Here is an 18,899-nt window from a genome sequence, read left to right as displayed (position 1 = left end):
ATCTTTCTCTAATATTGGCTATGGTCAAAAATTGTGTGGTGTTGACTGTGAACATTCACATTGAAAAATAAAATGGAGAAGAAAAAAAGATACACAAAAAAAAAAAAAAATTGTCCAAGCTTTTTTTGTTTGCATTGGTTTGCTTTTAAATGGCAATTAAAATGATAAACAAGAGACATTTCATTTTATTTTATTTTTTGTGTAACTGAAGACAGACATTAGCTCCCTAAGGGGATTTGCCATGTGACAAAGTGTAATAATATTAAGCAATAAATGTCATAATTGATTTCAGTCAAAATACACCCATATGTACTGATAAACTGCATTTTTTTCAATCACAAATTGTTAGTGTACATGCAATTTGTTGAAAAAGTGCAATTTAAGATATTTCTTTGACTTTCAATAACTATTGAACTGACTAAAGTGTCAGGAAAGCCTGTATCAACATTCAGCAAAAACAGCCACTGTCAACTGGCTAAAGCTTGGAAATGCTAATGGTATTTACATTGTAATACACTGACGTAAAAAGCAGCCTGGCATGGATTGAAACTACCCAACATTAAAGGTGTGGAGAAGTTCAGGAGAAAAAAACTGCTAAATATTTTGAATTGTAAGTCTTTGTTGACCTGACAAATTTGGTACGGGTTATCATCATTTGTCTCTAGAACTTCAACATGCAGTTGACTTTAGCAGCACCATTGTGCCATATCTATCATAAGGCAGAACTGAACTGGAAGGAAACAAACAGCTGAATGATGAACATTATTACAATTGTGCTGCTTTTGTTCCACATTCAAGTGAAACAGGATGAATGGGCTAGCCTCACCTCCTTTTTGACAGATACTCTTGCCTCAGTAACTGGCTCATGGCTTCTTTACTCTGTATTTATATGTATATCTGCAAACAAAATTATTCAATCAATGAATCCCAATCAAAATCATCCTGGATTTCCTCACTGTTGACTTTCTTGAAGTGTGGACGTCCTGTTGGGGTAAGTGGTTGAGTTTGAAGTGCTGCATAAAGACAATGACATCATATTGAGTAATTCGACCAACAGAGGAACACTCGTTTACTTTCTGAATGACAATAAGAGCACTTAAAGAAATCACGCACACACTAAATGAGAAATCTTATAATTTACTCACCCTCCTGGCATTTCAAACCAGTACGATTATTTTTCTTCTGCAGAACATTACAGAATATACTTTGAACAATCTCTTTTTTTTTGTCTATACAATGAAAATCATTGGGGTCCAAAACAGCATTTAGACCTGATTGACTTTCATTGTGTGGGTAAAAACCATTAAAACTTTCTCCAGAGCACATTCTTTATGTTCCACAGAAGAAAACAAGTCATGGAAAACTTTTTCGGGTGAACTATCCCTTTAAGTTTAGATGCAGAGTGGTTTTGTAAGGATTTAATTGGGGTTTTCGACATACCATTAGGAGTCAGTGGCTGGCTCATGGTGGGCTGCAGCCCCTGGGATCTCTGTGCTGTCTGGTTCTGGGTGTGAGGGATCAGGGTTCTCCTGGGACTTTGGATGGGAAGTTCACCAGTACCTGGAGGGAGTTGGGAGGAGTAGATGAGTGGAGAAGGTTGAGTTAAACTAGCCAGGCTGGGAAGGTTAGTGGGCGGTATATTGATAGGAGGTGGGGCCATTTGTCCAAAAGACGAGGGACCACCAGAAGATGAGCTAATGAGACCCTTCTGAGTGAAGAATCGGTTGAGTGAATCACATAGCGAGGTGAAGAGCGTCGAATCTAACGCCCAGTCACAGAGCTCGGCCTGACGCATGCTCTCTACCAGGTCTGCATGAGAACAACACAAATAGAGACACTTAATAAATCTCCCCTACAGTGATGTCAGCAGTTTTGGATGCATTCATAAAGTAACAAATGATGATTAATGATTATGGATTTAAAAAGACATTTAATGGTTTGAGAAGTTAGTTAAGTTTTGTTGGTTGCATAATGTAGTCTAGCAAGTTTCTACCAAATGGTAATTTGACAGTTTTCAACTACTTTAAATTGCAGCTTGCCAAGAGACCATTTCAAAATCACTTCCAAACAGTGGAAAATAATGCTCACATGATGATCACACTGAAACTAAACTGTAAATCCAGAGTGGAAATTGAAAGCATGTTGTGCATTATATATCTGAGTGTATAGTTGAGTACTGACCAGGGTGACTGGTGAGATCAATGTTAGCCCAGTCCAGACTGCTAGCAATTCTGAAACTCTCTCTCAAAGAGTCAGCATTACTGAACCAATCTGCAGGAACAACTGAAAGAGAGCGAATGAGAGGATCAGGTCATCAGGACACTCATAGCCCATCAGTACATCACTACTGAGCAGTTGGACTCACCGTTACTGTGTAGCAGCTTGTCAGGCTCAGTGTTGGAGATTGGATGAATGTTAGAGTTCTGGTTTGGGTGTAGGTTGTGGATAAAACCAGAGTTAGTATTGGGTGTATTTGGGTTGAAGTTGCCGTTGCTATTCAGGTTTAGGTTAAGGGCAGGGTTAGGGTTGGTAAATTGGTTAATACTAGGGTTTGGAAAGGGACAGGGGCAGGGGGAGAGAGGAGGCAGGGTTGGTGTATGGAGCGGTGTACTGTCATGGGGAAGTCCAAGTAAATTGGGAACATCCACTATGAGAGAGAGAGAGAGAGAGAGAGATTCTGAACCATTAAAGAGCACATCTACACTGTCACATTTTAATACAGACTTGATTCTGACTCAAAACTGAAGTAAATTATAAGCTACAGGAAAAGAGTGGCATAATTGATTTACTTACATTGTGAGGTGACTCTATCTTTCACAGAGCGACAGAGAGACTGGAAGGAATTGTACAGATCCGGTAGGTTCAAATCAGCAAAGGAGAATCTGAGAGTTGGATCAGCATGAGGGTTTGAAGGAAGAGAGGTAGCTGTTGGGATGCTTGGACGCTGCTGCGGAAATAGTGTTTGCAGAGTTTCATCTCAGAGTTATTTGGATAAACAATGTTCTCTACAGTTACTGAAAAAGTAACTGTCCACACCTTTTAATTGCTGACAGTGATTTTTGAATGCCAAAAGTGGGTTTGTGCTGGTGTAAATTGTTAATAAACTGGCAATATCTCCTAAGTTGCCACCTTTAGAATAAGCACCTCATTGGTTACATTATATGTGAGAATCAAACACATTAACATTGACATTTATGAGTGCAACACCAATGTCACCAAATCCAATCAACCACCAATGGGCAGAGGCCAGAGTTCATTTCATCTTGACGTTAAGCAGGACTTACTTACTATGGACTACTTTTGTGATGCTTTTAGCTCTTTTGAAAGCTTGACAGAAATGGTCTCTCTGGTACAACTGTCACTGACAAAACAGCTATAAAGGCTTGTTTGCATGGCTGAAATGATACCATGCAGTTTTAAAACAACATGATTGATGATGCATGCATTTAAACTCACTATAAATGAAAGTAATTATGAAGTCTAGCTCTCAGTCACTAGCTCTCTTTTGTTTACCTCACACTCTCATTTCCTCATTCTTAGACCTCAAGCTCTGCTATAAGAGGATCTTAATCCTTAACAGAAATAGAAAAGCAGAAGAAATGACTTTTGAACCTTGCAAGGAGGGGGAGAGAACGTGCTTTTGGTGTCTGGCTGAGGTGGGAGGAGCTCTGCTTGACTGACAGGCACTTGGGCCTCGGAGGATGCAGCCTGAAAGAGGGATGTTGTATGAGTTAAATACTGATCTCACAGATGTGATGATAATGTTTCATGTGATGTACTCTTACATCCTCCTCTTTAGGATAAGGACGTTTGACTCCTCTGGGTTGAGTTGAGTCAGGTACATCCATCGTCCAGTATGACCCCTAAAACAGGCGATTATTTGAGCTTCAGTATTAGTAAGCAGAAAAGTGGATTTAAGAGTTTAAATAAAAACTGTTAAAATAGTTAATTGCAGGGCAATGTTAGTTTTTCCTATTTAAACTGAATAAACCTCAGATATTAATGAACAAAATAATTAGGCTACATCACCTTCCCAGGATCGCTCTGTGGTCGAGGAACCTTCCGGAAACATTTATTGAGGGACAAATTGTGTCGAATTGAGTTCTAGGAAACAAAACAGAGATTTGTCTATACATACTGTATCTATCTATCTATCTATCTATCTATCTATATAAATATATATATATATATATATATATATATATATATATATATATATATATATATATATATATATATATATATATATATATATATATATATATATATATATATATATATGACATCCTGTGCATTACTGTACAAAGGTTTGGGATCAGTAAGATTTTTTCGTTTTTAAAGAAATTAATACTTTTATTCAGCAAAGATGCATTAAATGAATCAAAAATCACACTAAAAACATGTTACTGTACACAATTGTTTCCAACAATGATAATATGCAGAAAGTTTCTTGAGCAGCAAAAAGCATATTAGAATAATCTCTAAAGGACACTGAAAACTGGAGTAGTGACTGGTGAAAATTCAGCTCTGCCATCACAAGAATAACTAACATTTTAAAATATATTAAATTATAAAAGCTACTTTAAATTAAAATAATATTTTACAATATAACTTTTTTTTTTTTTTTTTACAGTTTATACATTTTATTTTTGATCAAATAAATGCAGCCTTAGTGAGCATAAGAGACTTCTTTGAAAAATAACGGTACTGGGCATCATTTTCTAAGAACTGTTTTTAAAACATGTTCAGACTCCTCAGATAATCAGCACCATTTCCAGTTAAAGAGCATCACATATCATTTTTTACTCGTGAAGCAGAACAGATTGCGACACGTTTCCTGTAAAATATCACTACACACCTACAAACTGTCATTTCACATTGACAAGCAAACATGTTATAAATCTGTGCAATGAATCATATACAATTAAGTACGCAATAAAGAAAAGAAGTCTGTTTACTCCGACTCCTCACTAAAACAGAAGCTTTATTTTAATGGTAGGATATAATGCAAAACCAAACTCCCCAGGAATTCAAGTTAGTGTTATATCTATCAAGAGAGAAAGTGTGCTGCTGGACAGTAGAAATGTCATGTTTACTTGCTCCATGGGCTCAGAGAGATTGATTCAGGGCTCGGAAATCTAACATCTATCAAGTCTATGGTTTTTCAATATGGCCAAAATCCCCCAAAACATTAAAGCACACATAAAATTGTACGCTGACAAATTAAAAAATGTTAAATTGTGAAATGTGCATGCTGAAAATCTAAAAATAACTCAATAATGTATTCTTTTCAAGAGTTTCATTCCTTTAATGAAGCATTTTCCTTTATTATAGTATCAGATAATATCAGTCATGATATGTCTAACTTTGTGTTTGACCCTAATATTCAAAATAATCGCTCTGAGCTACATTTATACATCATTTCTTTCTAAACTTATTACGTCAATAAAGAGTTAATCCAAACCACAAGCCCTGTTCGTGCACAGCTGCAAACACAACTATGCCTCAATGCACTATTTAGCAGGAGGAAGTGGTCATGCAGTGGTCTGGCCCTTACCTTCCATCCTCTTCCTGCTCTGCTGTAATAAGGAAATGTGTCGCTGATCCAGGTGTAAATATCATTCAAACTCAGCTTCATTTCCGGAGCAGAACTTATCGCCATGGCTATCAGAGTGGCGTAGCTGTGAGGGGGTTTCACTTTGGAATTAGTTCCAGGGGACGGTGTAGGTATGGGAGGGATGTCCTTCTCTCTTCCTCGTTCTTTCTTTCGCTCCACTCTTTCTTTGCCTGATCGCAAAGTGCTGATTCCAAGCTGAGGAAGCCAGTCAATGCTGGTCAAGCTAGAGTCCAGTTCAGAAGTCATGCTGAAGGGGGATATCTGAGGTGCAAAGAAAACTAAACATAATGTAATAACTGTGTGTTATCCCATGCACTCCAGCTAAGCGGTGAAACCAACCTTAATAATGCCATCCGCAGTTGCAAAACAAAATGATTTACGAGTATGTTGCAATAGAAATCTCAATCCTATTTAAAATCATTAAGTAATGGTTAGACGAACAAACAGATAGCTATTACTGCACACTGTATGGATCAAATGTTGGATATACTTTTAGCCCTATTTTTTCGAAAATAGCCTATTATAAGAGAATAATATGTGTTGAAATGAGTGAAAACATACCTCTGTTCTGTCAAAAGGCCACAGGCTTCACTCTGTGTTCATTTTTCATGCTGGCATCTGTTGCTCAGTGGCATCTGAGGGATCTCAGTAAATGCTCATTTATCCTTCTTCATTGTTGTCTAATGTTTATCGCTGAATTCATTCGCTACCTGAAGCGTCTAAGTTAACACGTTTTGTATTAAATTTCTGGAAGAAGAAGAAAAAAATAGTCGGAAAAAGTTCTTCCCTTTCTTTCTATTTCCTCCTCCCTTTCTGACTGCGTTGAGCGTCACACACTCCACCCTTCATTTGACATTTGAGCACTCGGCGTGTGTCTCCACCTCTCTTTCGTTCTCTCCTCCTCTCATGGCTGCACTTGTGGTGTTTTACTGCTGAGTAAGTTCCTGTTTCTCTGCTGAAATAGGAGAGGAGTGGGAACCCACAGTAATAATTTCCATTCAGATTTTCTTGGTCCTGTGACACGGCGATCTTTGCATCCTGGTGGATTTCACGCTTGTAATAATGCAATGAGGGGGTAAAGGTCAACACCATATGCACAATCATCAGGCTGACACATATTTTTTTTATTATTTTATATTAATGAATGTAAGAAATATAATCGTGTGGATTTGCATTTATATCTCTTTACATGAGGGTGCGAGTGTCCTACTCGGAAACTGGTCGTGAACGGCCTCTGCAGTCGTATTTACTTCTGGAAAATAATTGTAATACCAATGTTTCCGAGTTGGGCGGGTCATAAACTTTAAACATGGTGGAGAGACAACTTTTGCTGCTTTCATCGCTGTTCTCACAACAACTACCAGCAGCAGTGTATTTCTAGATATGAATGACCGTACGAAGCATATTGTATGTTTTATAGCAAGTGAAATAAGCATGTATTTGACTGAATCGAAAGCTAAATGCATGTATAGCGCGGTGAATGTTTATATTATTGTCAACCGATGGGATGCTACATTTTATTCTATCCGAAATTAAGTCAATAGAATACGACAAGATCGTAATCAAGACTTCTTAAACGAGAAATAATAGGAAATTTCCGATAGCACGTGAAGGCGGCATAACAATGAAGTAGTGTACATTGGTTTAAATTTATACATATCATACACATTGAAGTTGTGTTAAAATATAGCCTACATTGTTAATTATTTATGAAAAATATATATATTCCTAAATTAAAACTTAACTGTTTTAATTTATGTTAAAATGTTAACGTAATGATGTTAACGTAAGATATTATGTAATGGACCTTAGTTAACATGAACTAACAATAAAAAGTTGTATTTTATTAACTAATGTTAACAAAGATGTATAAATGCTGTTATAAATGTATTGCTTTTTTTTTGTTAATGCATTATCTTATGTCAACATGCAGAACATTATTTTACCATTACCAAAAACTCTTCTTCAGACACAGAATTGTAGAGCCATTTGAAACATTTTCATACTTTCAGGTATTTATTATTGTAAATAATTTTCATTGGATACACAAATGCTCAGAGCTCACACGAGTCCAACAGGTTCAATGAGCGGTTTGAGCTGATTTTGAGTAATTTATGTAATGATGTCTGCTGGGTTAGGTGTGTGACTGGCCCTACAGAGAGCTGAAGAGGGCCAGCAGGCCTGTATCAGGGGAGGGGTGAGCCAAGAGCTTCTGGATCTATGTGCAAAAAATTAAGGAGGACAGGTCACAACATGAACAGAACAATAGCCAAATACAAACTTAAATCACTATAAAATCCCAACCACATCAGTATTCATTAAGATTTCAAATTTCTTAAAAAGAAAATAACCTAAATTAAATAATAATTCAAGAAACTTCAACTGTACATATTTAAATTTTACATTTCTTAAATGTATACATACATATATACACACATACATTATATATGTATATATATATATATATATAAAGGCAGACATAATACACAAGAAAAAATGTGATGGATTTAGAGTCTGAGATGATGACAGAATGCCTTTATGTTTAAAATAATTAAAATATGTCTGACAGAGAGGTCGACAGGTACCTCTTTAAAGTTGGGGTGCTTGGCATCCTGCACTAGTTGTAATAAAACTCCCTCTGTAGTGCTGAGAAACGCCCCACTCTGCTTCAGGCGTGACAGGGCAAAAAGACGATCTGTCTGACTGAAAATGACACGTTTAGAAAACCCTGAGAATCACTTCAGAATTGGCTCATAGGACACAGCAGATTCTACACAACCGCCTCAACAAATGAACATATATCTGTAAGCAAACACTGTAAAATTCCTCCTGTTTCTATAGACCTTTAGAAAAAGCTTAAAGATGCCATCCATCACTTGACTTGACTTTGTGTTTGAAAAGATGTGGCTGTGAGTCAAGATAAGGAATGTAGAAGTCTTATGTTTGCAATGATTTAAACATAATTTCACATAGCGTCAAGATACATCAATATAAAATATCACAATAGTTTTCCATTTTGTATATTTTAAACAAAATTATTTCTATACCTTCGAGAGGAGACAGCATCTGCTACAATATGAACCTCCATGCCTCGTTCTAGAAGATCATAGGTTGTACACTACAGCAGAAAAAGAAGCCTAACGCTTTAAAATTGTATGACAATAAAGTTATACAGTACAATACAATACAACACAGGTCATGATCAGGAGATAGTAAATGTGTGGCTGATAGTAAAAAGTGCAGTGGCACAAGTTTAAACAGCTTTGTGATGTTACCGCAATGCACGCTTGAGCCTCGATGCCACATAGTATGACTTGCTGAGGGTCTCCCAGGCTCTTGAGTGTGCTCTCCACACTCTCTGTCATCATGGAGAAACTGGTCTTTGTATGAGGCTTCAAGCCCTCGGCCCCCAGCTCAGGGACAGTGGGGCCCAAACCTTTAGGGTACTGCTCAGTTAAAATCTGAGGGATGTTTAAGATTCGACATGCCTGGAACAGAATCAGAATTCAGCTTATGTTAATATTAATATTGCAATATTAATGAGACTTAATAAAGATATTTATAAGACTTGGGTATTATTCTGATATTCCTCACTTAAAAGTACACTCAACTATTTTTGAAAACATTTTTGGCTCATTTTCCAACTCCACTTAAGTTAAAATGTTTAGTTTTATCATTTTTAATCCATTCAGGCGATATCTGGGTCTGGCAATAGCACTTTTAGCTTATCTTAGCATAGATCATTGAATCATATTAGACCGCTAGCATCTCGCTCAAAAATGACTGAGAGCTTCAATATTTTTCCTATTTAAAGCTTGACTCTTCTGTAGTTAAAAGTTGCAATTTTCTAGGCCGGTATGGCTAGGAACTATATTCTCATTCCGGCATAATAATCAAGGAACTTTGCTGCCGTACCACGTGTGACAACTATTAAAAAAACAACTCTATCTTTGCACTCTGTTTGTCATTTGCCTTGCGCTGCTTTATTTATTTTTAATTTTATTATATGACTTTTTTTACATTCCCTTATTGTATAGTTGTATCTACATTTTATATTTGATCTAGATTTTTAGGCTGTAATGTTAATGTTATCAGTATGCACCGGGGTCTGAGAGTAACGCAATTTCGATTCTCTGTATGTATGTACTGTACATGTGGAGATTGACAATAAAGCAGACTTGACTTGATTTATAAATTCTATTATCTTTTACTAATCATGATTTCTTTTTTTTTGTATTTTCAAATCACAAATGCAACTAAATTAATCCAAGTTTCATACCATTCCAAAAATCAAATTCAAAATTAGATAGAATGGATAGAGACAATGCACAGAAGATCAGCTGACAAGATGCAGTGAAGATGGCACATTTAAAATATAGGTGACTATAGTATGTTGTATGTCAACTGCAGCAGTTCTGATAAACTGAAGGTGCTGATCTTACCTGTAGCAATCTTGCTGCATTGCTCACAATGTTTGTGAACTGGAAAATATTGGGTCTGAACTTCTCCTGTATGTCACACAGTAGCAGCACTGAACCTTTGGTGGACAGCCTGCCAATTCTTGCCACTGTGAAAGCAAACAGAGCAGTTATATCACGCGTGAATCTCTGTGTCTTTGAGCATACACTGTAATAAAGTGCTTCTCAACCAGAGGGGCTCGGAAAACTTCCATGGAGGCCCCAATAAGTTTTAAAATGATTTCAATTTACATAATCTTGACTGAAATAATAAAACACTAAAAATAACATTGAATAACATGAAACTGATGTACAACAAAAGTACATATTATCTTAATGGCAATGGAAGCAAAAAGATTGAAAGCTAGTGCAGTAATCCATATTTCGACTACACTAGTATTAGTGTCTGACTGTGTCATAAAAAAAAAAAAAAAAAAAAAAATAATATATATATATATATATATATATATATATATATATATATATATATATATGTGTGTGTGTGTGTGTGTGTGTGTGTGTAATTAAAATGAATACTACGTCGTCTATAAACACTGTCATTGGGTTTTGAGCCACCGTCATTGCAACAGCAAAAGTGAAAGTACGTGGGCAGTGTTCCTAATGCCCTGCATATTAATAATGCGTTGAATCTTTTCCGCTTACACACAGACTGCATCTGTCATACTGCTTTGATAAAGAGTTCAATGGCATTCAGAGACCGACGAGCTGTACTTACTGTTTGCACAGTACAATATGGGGGAGTCGCAGACCGCAAAGATCAAGTGAAGACAAACAGCTCACCGTTACCCGGGTGTATGTGCTTTATATAAGTGTCCACCCACTGCTCTTATTGGTAAAACTGTTGTTGAAACAAACTCTCGTGAAGTTTATATGTTAATGAGTAAGCCGAGCACAACACCAACAGAGTCATACATGATATTAACGACAGCAGCACATAAAATGCAGAAAAGAGAAAAAAGTATACATTAATATCTACGTGTATCCTTAACACATATATTTCCTTGATTATTACAACAATGCAGCACAATTCGCTCGCTGTAACATTAAACAAACCTCCAGATAAGAGCCCAGCCCACTCGTAGTGGGGTCATGATATTGAATGACTCTTTTAAATGAACGAATCATTCTCACTCGCTGCATTCACAGACGGATTACACCAAGAGCCAATAGCATTCCAGGAAAGGATATGAAGGAACACATCATTGGTTGGGTCTGCTGAACGAACACGCCCCCTTCGGTGAACGAGTCAGTGTTCTGAGTCATCTCGCTTGTAAACGAACTGAATGAATGATGTATCGGTGGAGTAAATGATTCTCTGCTTCACCCATAACACCAAAAACACACAAGTATAGTCTTCTCAGTCAGCACACTCTGGTGCGACGATGTAACGTTAACCTAAACAGAGTATCACCGGATCAATACAACGGATTCAAAAGGTCAAAGTCTCTAAACTGAATCATAAATCGCCACCGATGCTTTCTGCCTATGAGCAGCAGATCACTCATTACGGAGCGCAGTCAGATACAAAACAGTCTAGTTTATTCAGTTTTGTTTATGCGGAACACGCGTATCTGCATGTTATGATTTTAAATGCACATACACAATCGTTAATAATCTAACATATTTGAGTGTCTTAAAATTGTAACGTTAACCCGGAAGTATTTGGGAGTGGCCGCTGACCTCAGTGGGGGCGCTCTCGCGGCCTTGTCGTATTACAGAGATTTTGTGGAAAATAAAGGGTGTATGTAACGTAATTTTGGGAAATGCACGAACTCTTCCAAGAGCAGAGCAGTCGTTTATTCCAGTACATCATCCGGTACATGTGTGTTTACTCTCGCTCTCTCTGAAATCACGTTTTCCTCATGCTAGTCTTTGTATGCTCTGAGGTGCGCTTCTGGAAGACATCAGCTCGACTTATTAAACTGCGTTTTTCTTTGTCAGGGTCGCATTTTTTTCCCTTACAGAAACTGTGGTTTCTTAATTGCTTCACGCTTGGTGTGAACTTTATTTTTTTGTATGTGAGATAATCGCAACCACTGAATCGCTAGCTGCTAGCTAGCTCGCTTCAGTCTCGGTCAGTGTGTTGGAGCTGCTGGAAAATGTCAGATTTTGACGAGTTTGAGAGACAGCTGACCGAAAACAAGCAAGGTGAGGAATGAAGGTGTACTAGTGATGAGAGCGAGGGTATGGTCATGTGTCAGAGCTGATGTGGTAGTGGTCAGACAGTAAATCTCTTCTGCTGGCGAAGCTGGACGTGCGCGGCTGCGCGCAGCCTGAAGGAGAGTGCATCACTGTGCACAGATCTGTACTGTTATGTCTTGCATGCATTGCCAACCTAATCTGCACAGGATGTGGTTTTGGGGGTACTTAAAAAAAGAATCTGAGCTTAATGATCATGAACATATAATGTATGCTTGCTAGTGGTCGACCGATATTGTTTTTTTTTTGACAGCCGATATAAACCGATATAATTTTTTTAAAATTAATATTTAATACATTTTAAATATGACAATGGATTAAAAAATAAATGTGTCAAATATACTTATACTTTAGATGATCAATTATTTTTCACAAATATTTAATACAATTATAATTATAAAGGAAACTCAGTATTCTGGGAAGTTTATGTGCATATTTTTCAAATAAAGCCAAGGTAACACTGTTTACATACAGCACACAGTGAAAATGACACAAATATGAGAATGGGCAAATGCATAAAGTGCAGCATAATTTACAAATCACAAGTTAAAACCATTCAATTCCCACGGACTGACTGTCACGCAGAGAATGTGATCATGCTGGATAAAAATACACACTTCGCTAGATCTCACAGCTAGATTCAAGTAAGTTTGCAAGGTTTGTGAAATTAAATGTTCATTAGTCATTCAAAGATTTGATTAAATTATATAAATGCGTATTTGCATAATGCTGACTGCAAACGAGAAAGTATAATGTTTGCCTTTCTTACTAATAATATAAAATAAATCATTATAATACTTTTTGTATACAATAATTCCTTTGTTTAACTGTTCTATCTGATTATTAGACAGTTTTCTATCCGTATTAGACAGAACTGGTAATGACAGTGAACGAGGGTGAAAGAGCTTTCGCCAAAATAAAAGTCCCGCCTCGAACACGGCCAAGCAGAAAAACTTATCAGCCGATATTTGAAAAATTGCCAAATATCGGCCAATATATAGACCATGTTTTTTTTATATTGGCCTTGGCGATGTATCGGTAGACTGCTAATACTTGCATGCATAGAGAAATATTATCTAGGTAGTGCTTAGGCAAAATGTGATTGATAAAAAGCCCTCTATTTTTCTTTTCCTATCTGCAAGTTAACATTTGATAATTTCATAATATTTAGTTGTAGATCTGTTTAGTTTAAGTGACAGTTCACCTAAATAAAAATCATGTCATTAACTTACAAACATATATTACTTTTTTGCTTCTATGGAACAAAGCCAAAGATATTTTGAAGAATGTTGGTAACCAAATAGATTTTGGTGCTGACTGACTTCCATTGTATGTTTTATATATATACATACATACATACATACATACATATAAAGTGACATTCAGCCAAGTATGGTGACCCATACACAGAATTCATGCTCTGCATTTAACCCATCCAAAGTGCAAACACAGCAGTGAACACACACACACCCAGAGAAGTGGGCAGCCATTTATGCTATGTCACAAGAAAAGTGCCTTGCTCAAGGGCACCTAAGTTGTGGTATTATCAGCCCCTAGATTTGAACCCACAACCCTAGAGTGAGGAGTCAAACTCTCTAACCACTAGGCCACGACTTCCCCAATGTATATTGATATATATGTATATATCAAAATACTTTCATGTTCCACAGAACGAAGAAGTGCATACATGTTTGGAATTACGTGAGGAAGAGTAGCTAATTGATGAAGATATTTAAGTTTTGGTTGTACTCTCCCTTTAAGGATTTATATATTTAAGTGACCAATACTGATAATTAAATGAACTTTTCCCCACAAATAGAAAACGTGCCCCCCCCCCCTCCCACCAATAGACAACAGTGGTGCTTAGATGAGCATATATAAGCAGATATCAGTTTAAATGACCATGTTAAATTAAAGAACATGGTCATATCAATCATGTTGTGTGCTCAACTGTGCAGCAGACAGAGACAAGGAGAACAAGCACCACCGGCGCAGTGGCTCAAGAAGTCGGAGCAGAGACCAGGACAGGAAAAGGAGGAGCCGTGATCGGCATGGAGACAGCAAGGACCGCAGACACAGACGCAGGTAGAAATTCTTAGTGCCATTCACTGAAGTCTTGACAAGAGCCTAGCGATTTTCAAAATACCTTCCTGTTGGTCTGTGTTTCTCCATATGCAGTCGCTCTCCACACCGTGAGAAGAAAAAGATTATTAAAGTGAAGAAATATTGGGATGTTCCTCCTCCTGGATTTGAACACATCACGCCCATGCAGTACAAAGCCATGCAGGGTAATAATCAGTTTTTCATTCATTTTTTCTTCCTTTCTCTGTTTACACCTGCTATCCCGGACAACAATGAAGGTCCACCTGCTCTCCTGTCAGCCAATCACTGGGTTAAAACAAGGGTTTTAAACATTCCTGGTTATGTGCTGCCTCAAATTTTTTTTTGGAAAAGCACACACTACCTTTCAGAAGTTGTATTTATTTTTTGAAAACTTCTTACTTTTATTCAAAATATCGCTGGACGTAAAATGCACTTTAAGTCGTGCGTATAATTTATACCCGTTTCACCTTCTCTGTGTAGTGCTGCATCTGAGACTAAATCTTACGCCTACTCAGAGATAGGTGTAAAGTGAAAAGTCATGATTTGCTCGGACATTCGTTTTCAGGATTCACAGTCTTGTTAGTTAATTCTTACTGCAGACGTGAACTGTAATGCTTATGGACTTGTCTTTTCAGGCAGGATAAGCGAATATATCGTGAAGCTCGATGTAGCAGTAGCCTACCACACTGCCGACAGTAATTGAATACAAAATATATTTATGTACATCATGTAGCCTAATATTTATGCAGTTAAATATTATATGTCCACATGGTTCAGTTAAAGAAACTGAACCATTTGACATATTAGACAGTGTAATTGCTTGGAAAGTTTAATGTCTTTTAATTCCATTCATTATTTGTAGTGGCCTGCCATCCAATAATTGCAATAAGTTTTGTGCTTGCTTACTTTTAATCAGAAATAAATGGTCAGCAGTCGGCAAAAAAAAAAAAAAACTCTTGAGAGAAGCATTCTATTAAAACAAATATACATTGTGGCGTGAATGCGTCGCAGATAAATCTATAACTGCAGGAGAATGTGTAGGTATGGACGCACATTGTCTACGCCGGACATAGTTGCTCCTGATCATGGTGCAACAGGTGTTAATATTTGTATCGTAAAGCTGGACGTTGCAAAGCCCAGCGTAGGACTTACGCCCAGCTTTTTTATGTCTTGCTGGTGCAATTGGCCCCATATGTCTAACATCCTTCTGAACCTTCCTCTGACTTCAGCTGCTGGTCAGATCCCGGCCACTGCTCTGCTGCCCACAATGACCCCTGAGGGTCTGGCTGTGACTCCAACACCTGTTCCTGTCGTGGGCAGTCAGATGACTAGACAGGCCCGAAGGCTTTATGTCGGCAACATCCCATTTGGCATCACAGAGGTGAGGTTCAGTATTATCATTCACATTCATTAATATTATGGTGTATTAGAAGGTGTGATGATCTTTCTGTCAACATTATCATGAATCCAGTACTATTCTAGCTGGCATCCATTAACCGGAGTACACCTTCTGTTCTCCAGTATGATGAATAGCATTGTTTTCTGATATTTGTTTGTTCTTATAGGAGTCTATGATGGACTTCTTCAATGCTCAGATGCGTTTAGGTGGCCTGTGTCAGGCCCCAGGTAACCCAGTCCTTGCTGTTCAGATCAACCAGGACAAAAATTTCGCCTTCTTGGAGGTCAGTCTTCATTCAGAGTGGTAGAGCTCATTTTGTAGATCCTCACATAAATGCTTCAGGAAGTATTGGGAGCGTAATATGAATGTTATTTTTATGTTTGTTAATATAGTTCCGTTCGGTGGATGAGACGACACAGGCCATGGCATTTGATGGCATCATTTTCCAGGGACAGAGTTTAAAGATTCGCCGACCACACGATTACCAGCCTCTGCCAGGCATGAGTGAAAACCCCAGTGTCTATGTCCCAGGCACGTCTCTCTTTTGCTCCCCCAATTCTTGTACGCCCAATGTTTTGCTCTTTTCGATCAAAAGTTTAATAGTTCTTGATTTGGATCATTGTTGGTCACACTCTGGCTCTATCTCTGTAGGCGTCGTCTCCACGGTGGTGCCTGATTCGGCCCATAAACTCTTCATCGGCGGTCTGCCAAATTACCTCAACGATGACCAGGTTTGTGTTTAAATGACACTGTGTTCGTTCGCTGTCAAAGGTTTGCTGAATTTGCTCTCGATTGAGTGGAGCTTTCATGGCCAGATCTGCCAATCGTTTTACATTTTATGCTTTACCAAATTAAATATGAAACCTTTTCATGCTCCACAGAACAGTTGCTTCCATGCTTTTGAAATTTGAAGCCAATAAGCTCACTTGTGTCAGGGTGTACATTTTAAAAGGTAATTTATTCCTGTGATGGTAAAGCTGAATTTCTATCAACTATTACTAGTCTTAAGTTTCACATGATCTTTCAGAAATTGTTCTACAGAACTATAGAACACTAAAAAGCATGTGTTTATAAATGTCAATCTTTACTGTGACATTGGATCAGTTTAATGCAGAACAGTGATATTTCTCTGTTCCTCAGGTCAAGGAATTGCTGACGTCATTTGGCCCTCTGAAGGCCTTTAATTTGGTGAAAGACAGTGCAACAAGCCTCTCTAAGGGCTATGCCTTCTGTGAATATGTTGACGTCAACATCAGTGACCAGGTGATAACAACAAAAAGCATCATATCTATATAATCAGCCTGTAAACACTCTGAGCTGTTGGTTGACATGCATGCTAACCTCTCCAAAGCACACTTCACAGGCCATCGCTGGACTAAACGGGATGCAGCTGGGGGACAAGAAGCTCCTGGTCCAGAGAGCAAGCGTCGGCTCCAAGAACACCACACTGGTGAGGGAAAATTGATTTAATGGATGAAAGCCATGTAGGCCTTATGTCCTGTTTCTCACCCTCTTCCCCTCTTTCTTTCCTCTCAAGACGGGTATAAACCAAACTCCAGTTACCCTTCAAGTCCCAGGTCTCATAAACAACTCGATGACTCAGATGGGTGGCATTCCCACAGAAGTATTGTGTCTGATGAACATGGTGGCTCCAGAGGAGCTGCTGGATGATGAAGAGTATGAGGAGATTGTGGAAGACGTCAAAGAAGAGTGCTCCAAATACGGCCAGGTCAAGAGCATCGAGATCCCGCGTCCGGTCGACGGCGTGGAAGTTCCCGGCACTGGAAAGGTTTGATATCTGCTTGTACGTTGTCAAATTTCAATGTGACCTTTTAAAAGTTATTCATGCTTCGGTTTTCTTTGTCGTAGATCTTCGTGGAGTTCATGTCAATGTTTGACTCCCAGAAGGCAATGCAGGGCTTAACAGGAAGGAAATTCGCCAACAGAGTTGTGGTGACTAAATACTGCGACCCTGATGCCTACCACCGCCGCGACTTCTGGTAGAGATGGGACAGAATCCAGAGTGAGAGAGACTCGGAGAGATGCACATGGTGTGACTTCAATCTCTCAGAAGCCCCTTATTTTGTAGATTTATGAGGTCTGAGAGGGTCTGAGCATTTTTTTAAAAACATGACTTGTGATTGGTCAGAATGTAGCGAACCACTCATTTGTCATGTTTTTTTTTTCTTGTTTGTTTTTTTATTTTTTATTTTTTATGGCAACAACAATGGAGTATGTGCAAAGCTTTAAGATGGGAAAATGGACCGTACCGTGTCATTGTCTACAAAAAAGGATTCAGCTAGACATGCCACTAAACTTCCAGTTTTATTTAGGCCCATAGTGAATATTTTACATGTGACCTTTTCTCAATGTTGAATTTCTGCTCTACAGACTGGTCAGATAGGAGTGAGAGGAGGATGTAAAGGAGCAAGTGAGGGAAGAGAAACAATGACAACTACAAAAATGAATGTTACATTCAAACAAGAAGGTGAGAGTGGGTATTTAAGGAGAGAACTCCTTGTTATTTGGATATAGTTTTTATTTAGGCTGTGAATAAGGTTTCCTGTGTGAAAGTGTAGAGTTCAAAAAGCCAGAGGACTTTCCGGGTCGTCTTTTGACACCATACATGTATGAGGTAAAGCCGCGATCTTGAAGAGGATGAACATCTACACTGTCTTCTATTTTCCCCCTCCTTCTCTGTCTTTTTCCTGCTATCTCTCCCTCTTTTTATAAATGCTGTACTGTTTCTTGTCAACCCTATTTTCTATTTTCCTATTTTCCTGGCCCGACCTAACCAAATTTATGCACAGTGAAAAAGATACTTGTCTCATTTTCCTTTCTTTGTTTCTTTATCTTTTTCTTTTTTATACATTCTGTATCTAACTGTCCACTGCTGTTTTTTAAAACTGTAATAAGCTGAGTTGATTTAATACGGTGCGTTTATGTAATGAGGACCAGAGAAACATCTGGTGAAATAAACTCAGTGCGTTTGAATTGACTTTCTACACACTGTATCTGTATTCTGCCAGCAGATAGTGCTAACAGGCACCGCTCACGTCCCAGATATGGAATCTGAGTATTATGAGCAATGGGTCAGTCAGTA

General features: G+C 38.0%; 3 protein-coding genes across 10 annotated transcripts; 1 reads left to right on the top strand and 2 right to left on the bottom strand.

Moving 5' to 3' along the window:
- Window positions 1-174: 174 nt before the first annotated feature.
- On the bottom strand, window positions 175-6,462 carry LOC113059946 (forkhead box protein J2-like). 2 transcript variants are annotated; one of them, XM_026228661.1, is made up of 10 exons: window positions 6,179-6,462; window positions 5,558-5,878; window positions 4,030-4,104; window positions 3,786-3,863; window positions 3,613-3,708; window positions 2,794-2,944; window positions 2,366-2,647; window positions 2,182-2,283; window positions 1,441-1,809; window positions 175-1,013 (listed from the first exon to the last, which is right to left on the bottom strand). In XM_026228661.1, the coding sequence occupies exons 2-10, from the start codon at window positions 5,861-5,863 to the stop codon at window positions 910-912; spliced, it is 1,563 nt and encodes a 520-aa protein (XP_026084446.1). In that variant the 5' UTR covers window positions 5,864-5,878; window positions 6,179-6,462; the 3' UTR covers window positions 175-909. The 2 variants fall into 2 exon arrangements, with proteins under 2 accessions (XP_026084446.1, XP_026084445.1); XM_026228660.1 differs by having other exon boundaries at window positions 2,794-2,947; window positions 6,179-6,461.
- Window positions 6,463-7,612: 1,150 nt separating this feature from the next.
- On the bottom strand, window positions 7,613-11,211 carry LOC113059943 (isochorismatase domain-containing protein 2). The gene is made up of 7 exons (XM_026228656.1): window positions 11,149-11,211; window positions 10,811-10,933; window positions 10,060-10,184; window positions 8,893-9,105; window positions 8,665-8,735; window positions 8,203-8,320; window positions 7,613-7,835 (listed from the first exon to the last, which is right to left on the bottom strand). Coding segments are annotated over exons 2-7 (594 nt in total). The 5' UTR covers window positions 10,812-10,933; window positions 11,149-11,211; the 3' UTR covers window positions 7,613-7,769.
- A 554-nt stretch (window positions 11,212-11,765) lies between these two features.
- Window positions 11,766-18,600, top strand: LOC113059940 (splicing factor U2AF 65 kDa subunit-like). 7 transcript variants are annotated; one of them, XM_026228650.1, is made up of 12 exons: window positions 11,766-12,243; window positions 12,880-12,938; window positions 14,253-14,379; window positions 14,473-14,582; window positions 15,627-15,778; window positions 15,963-16,079; window positions 16,189-16,357; window positions 16,448-16,527; window positions 16,937-17,059; window positions 17,148-17,246; window positions 17,334-17,585; window positions 17,666-18,600. In XM_026228650.1, the coding sequence occupies exons 4-12, from the start codon at window positions 14,561-14,563 to the stop codon at window positions 17,798-17,800; spliced, it is 1,149 nt and encodes a 382-aa protein (XP_026084435.1). In that variant the 5' UTR covers window positions 11,766-12,243; window positions 12,880-12,938; window positions 14,253-14,379; window positions 14,473-14,560; the 3' UTR covers window positions 17,801-18,600. The 7 variants fall into 7 exon arrangements, with proteins under 7 accessions (XP_026084435.1, XP_026084438.1, XP_026084433.1 ...); XM_026228653.1 differs by lacking the exon at window positions 12,880-12,938 and having other exon boundaries at window positions 11,766-11,911; XM_026228648.1 differs by lacking the exon at window positions 12,880-12,938 and having other exon boundaries at window positions 16,189-16,327; window positions 17,160-17,246.
- The last annotated feature ends 299 nt before the right edge of the window (window positions 18,601-18,899 follow it).

Source organism: Carassius auratus, chromosome 41 (genome assembly GCF_003368295.1).
Source record: "Carassius auratus strain Wakin chromosome 41, ASM336829v1, whole genome shotgun sequence".
Lineage (NCBI taxonomy): Eukaryota > Metazoa > Chordata > Actinopteri > Cypriniformes > Cyprinidae > Carassius > Carassius auratus.
Note: the sequence above shows the minus strand (reverse complement) of the source record. Positions and strands in the feature narration are given on the sequence as shown.

Coding starts and splice junctions, on each gene's coding strand:
- LOC113059946 (XM_026228660.1), bottom strand. CDS start 5,863: ATGACTTCTGAACTGGACTCTAGCTTGACCAGCATTGACTGGCTTCCT. Junction 3,864..4,029: donor CACAGAGCGATCCTGGGAAG/GTGATGTAGCCT, acceptor CGCCTGTTTTAG/GGGTCATACTGGACGATGGA. Junction 3,709..3,785: donor CTTATCCTAAAGAGGAGGAT/GTAAGAGTACAT, acceptor TCCCTCTTTCAG/GCTGCATCCTCCGAGGCCCA.
- LOC113059943 (XM_026228656.1), bottom strand. Junction 9,106..10,059: donor ATGCAGCAAGATTGCTACAG/GTAAGATCAGCA, acceptor ATTCTGTTCCAG/GCATGTCGAATCTTAAACAT. Junction 7,836..8,202: donor AGCACCCCAACTTTAAAGAG/GTACCTGTCGAC, acceptor TTTTGCACATAG/ATCCAGAAGCTCTTGGCTCA.
- LOC113059940 (XM_026228646.1), top strand. CDS start 12,195: ATGTCAGATTTTGACGAGTTTGAGAGACAGCTGACCGAAAACAAGCAA. Junction 16,080..16,188: donor AAAATTTCGCCTTCTTGGAG/GTCAGTCTTCAT, acceptor TTGTTAATATAG/TTCCGTTCGGTGGATGAGAC. Junction 16,528..16,936: donor ATTACCTCAACGATGACCAG/GTTTGTGTTTAA, acceptor TCTGTTCCTCAG/GTCAAGGAATTGCTGACGTC.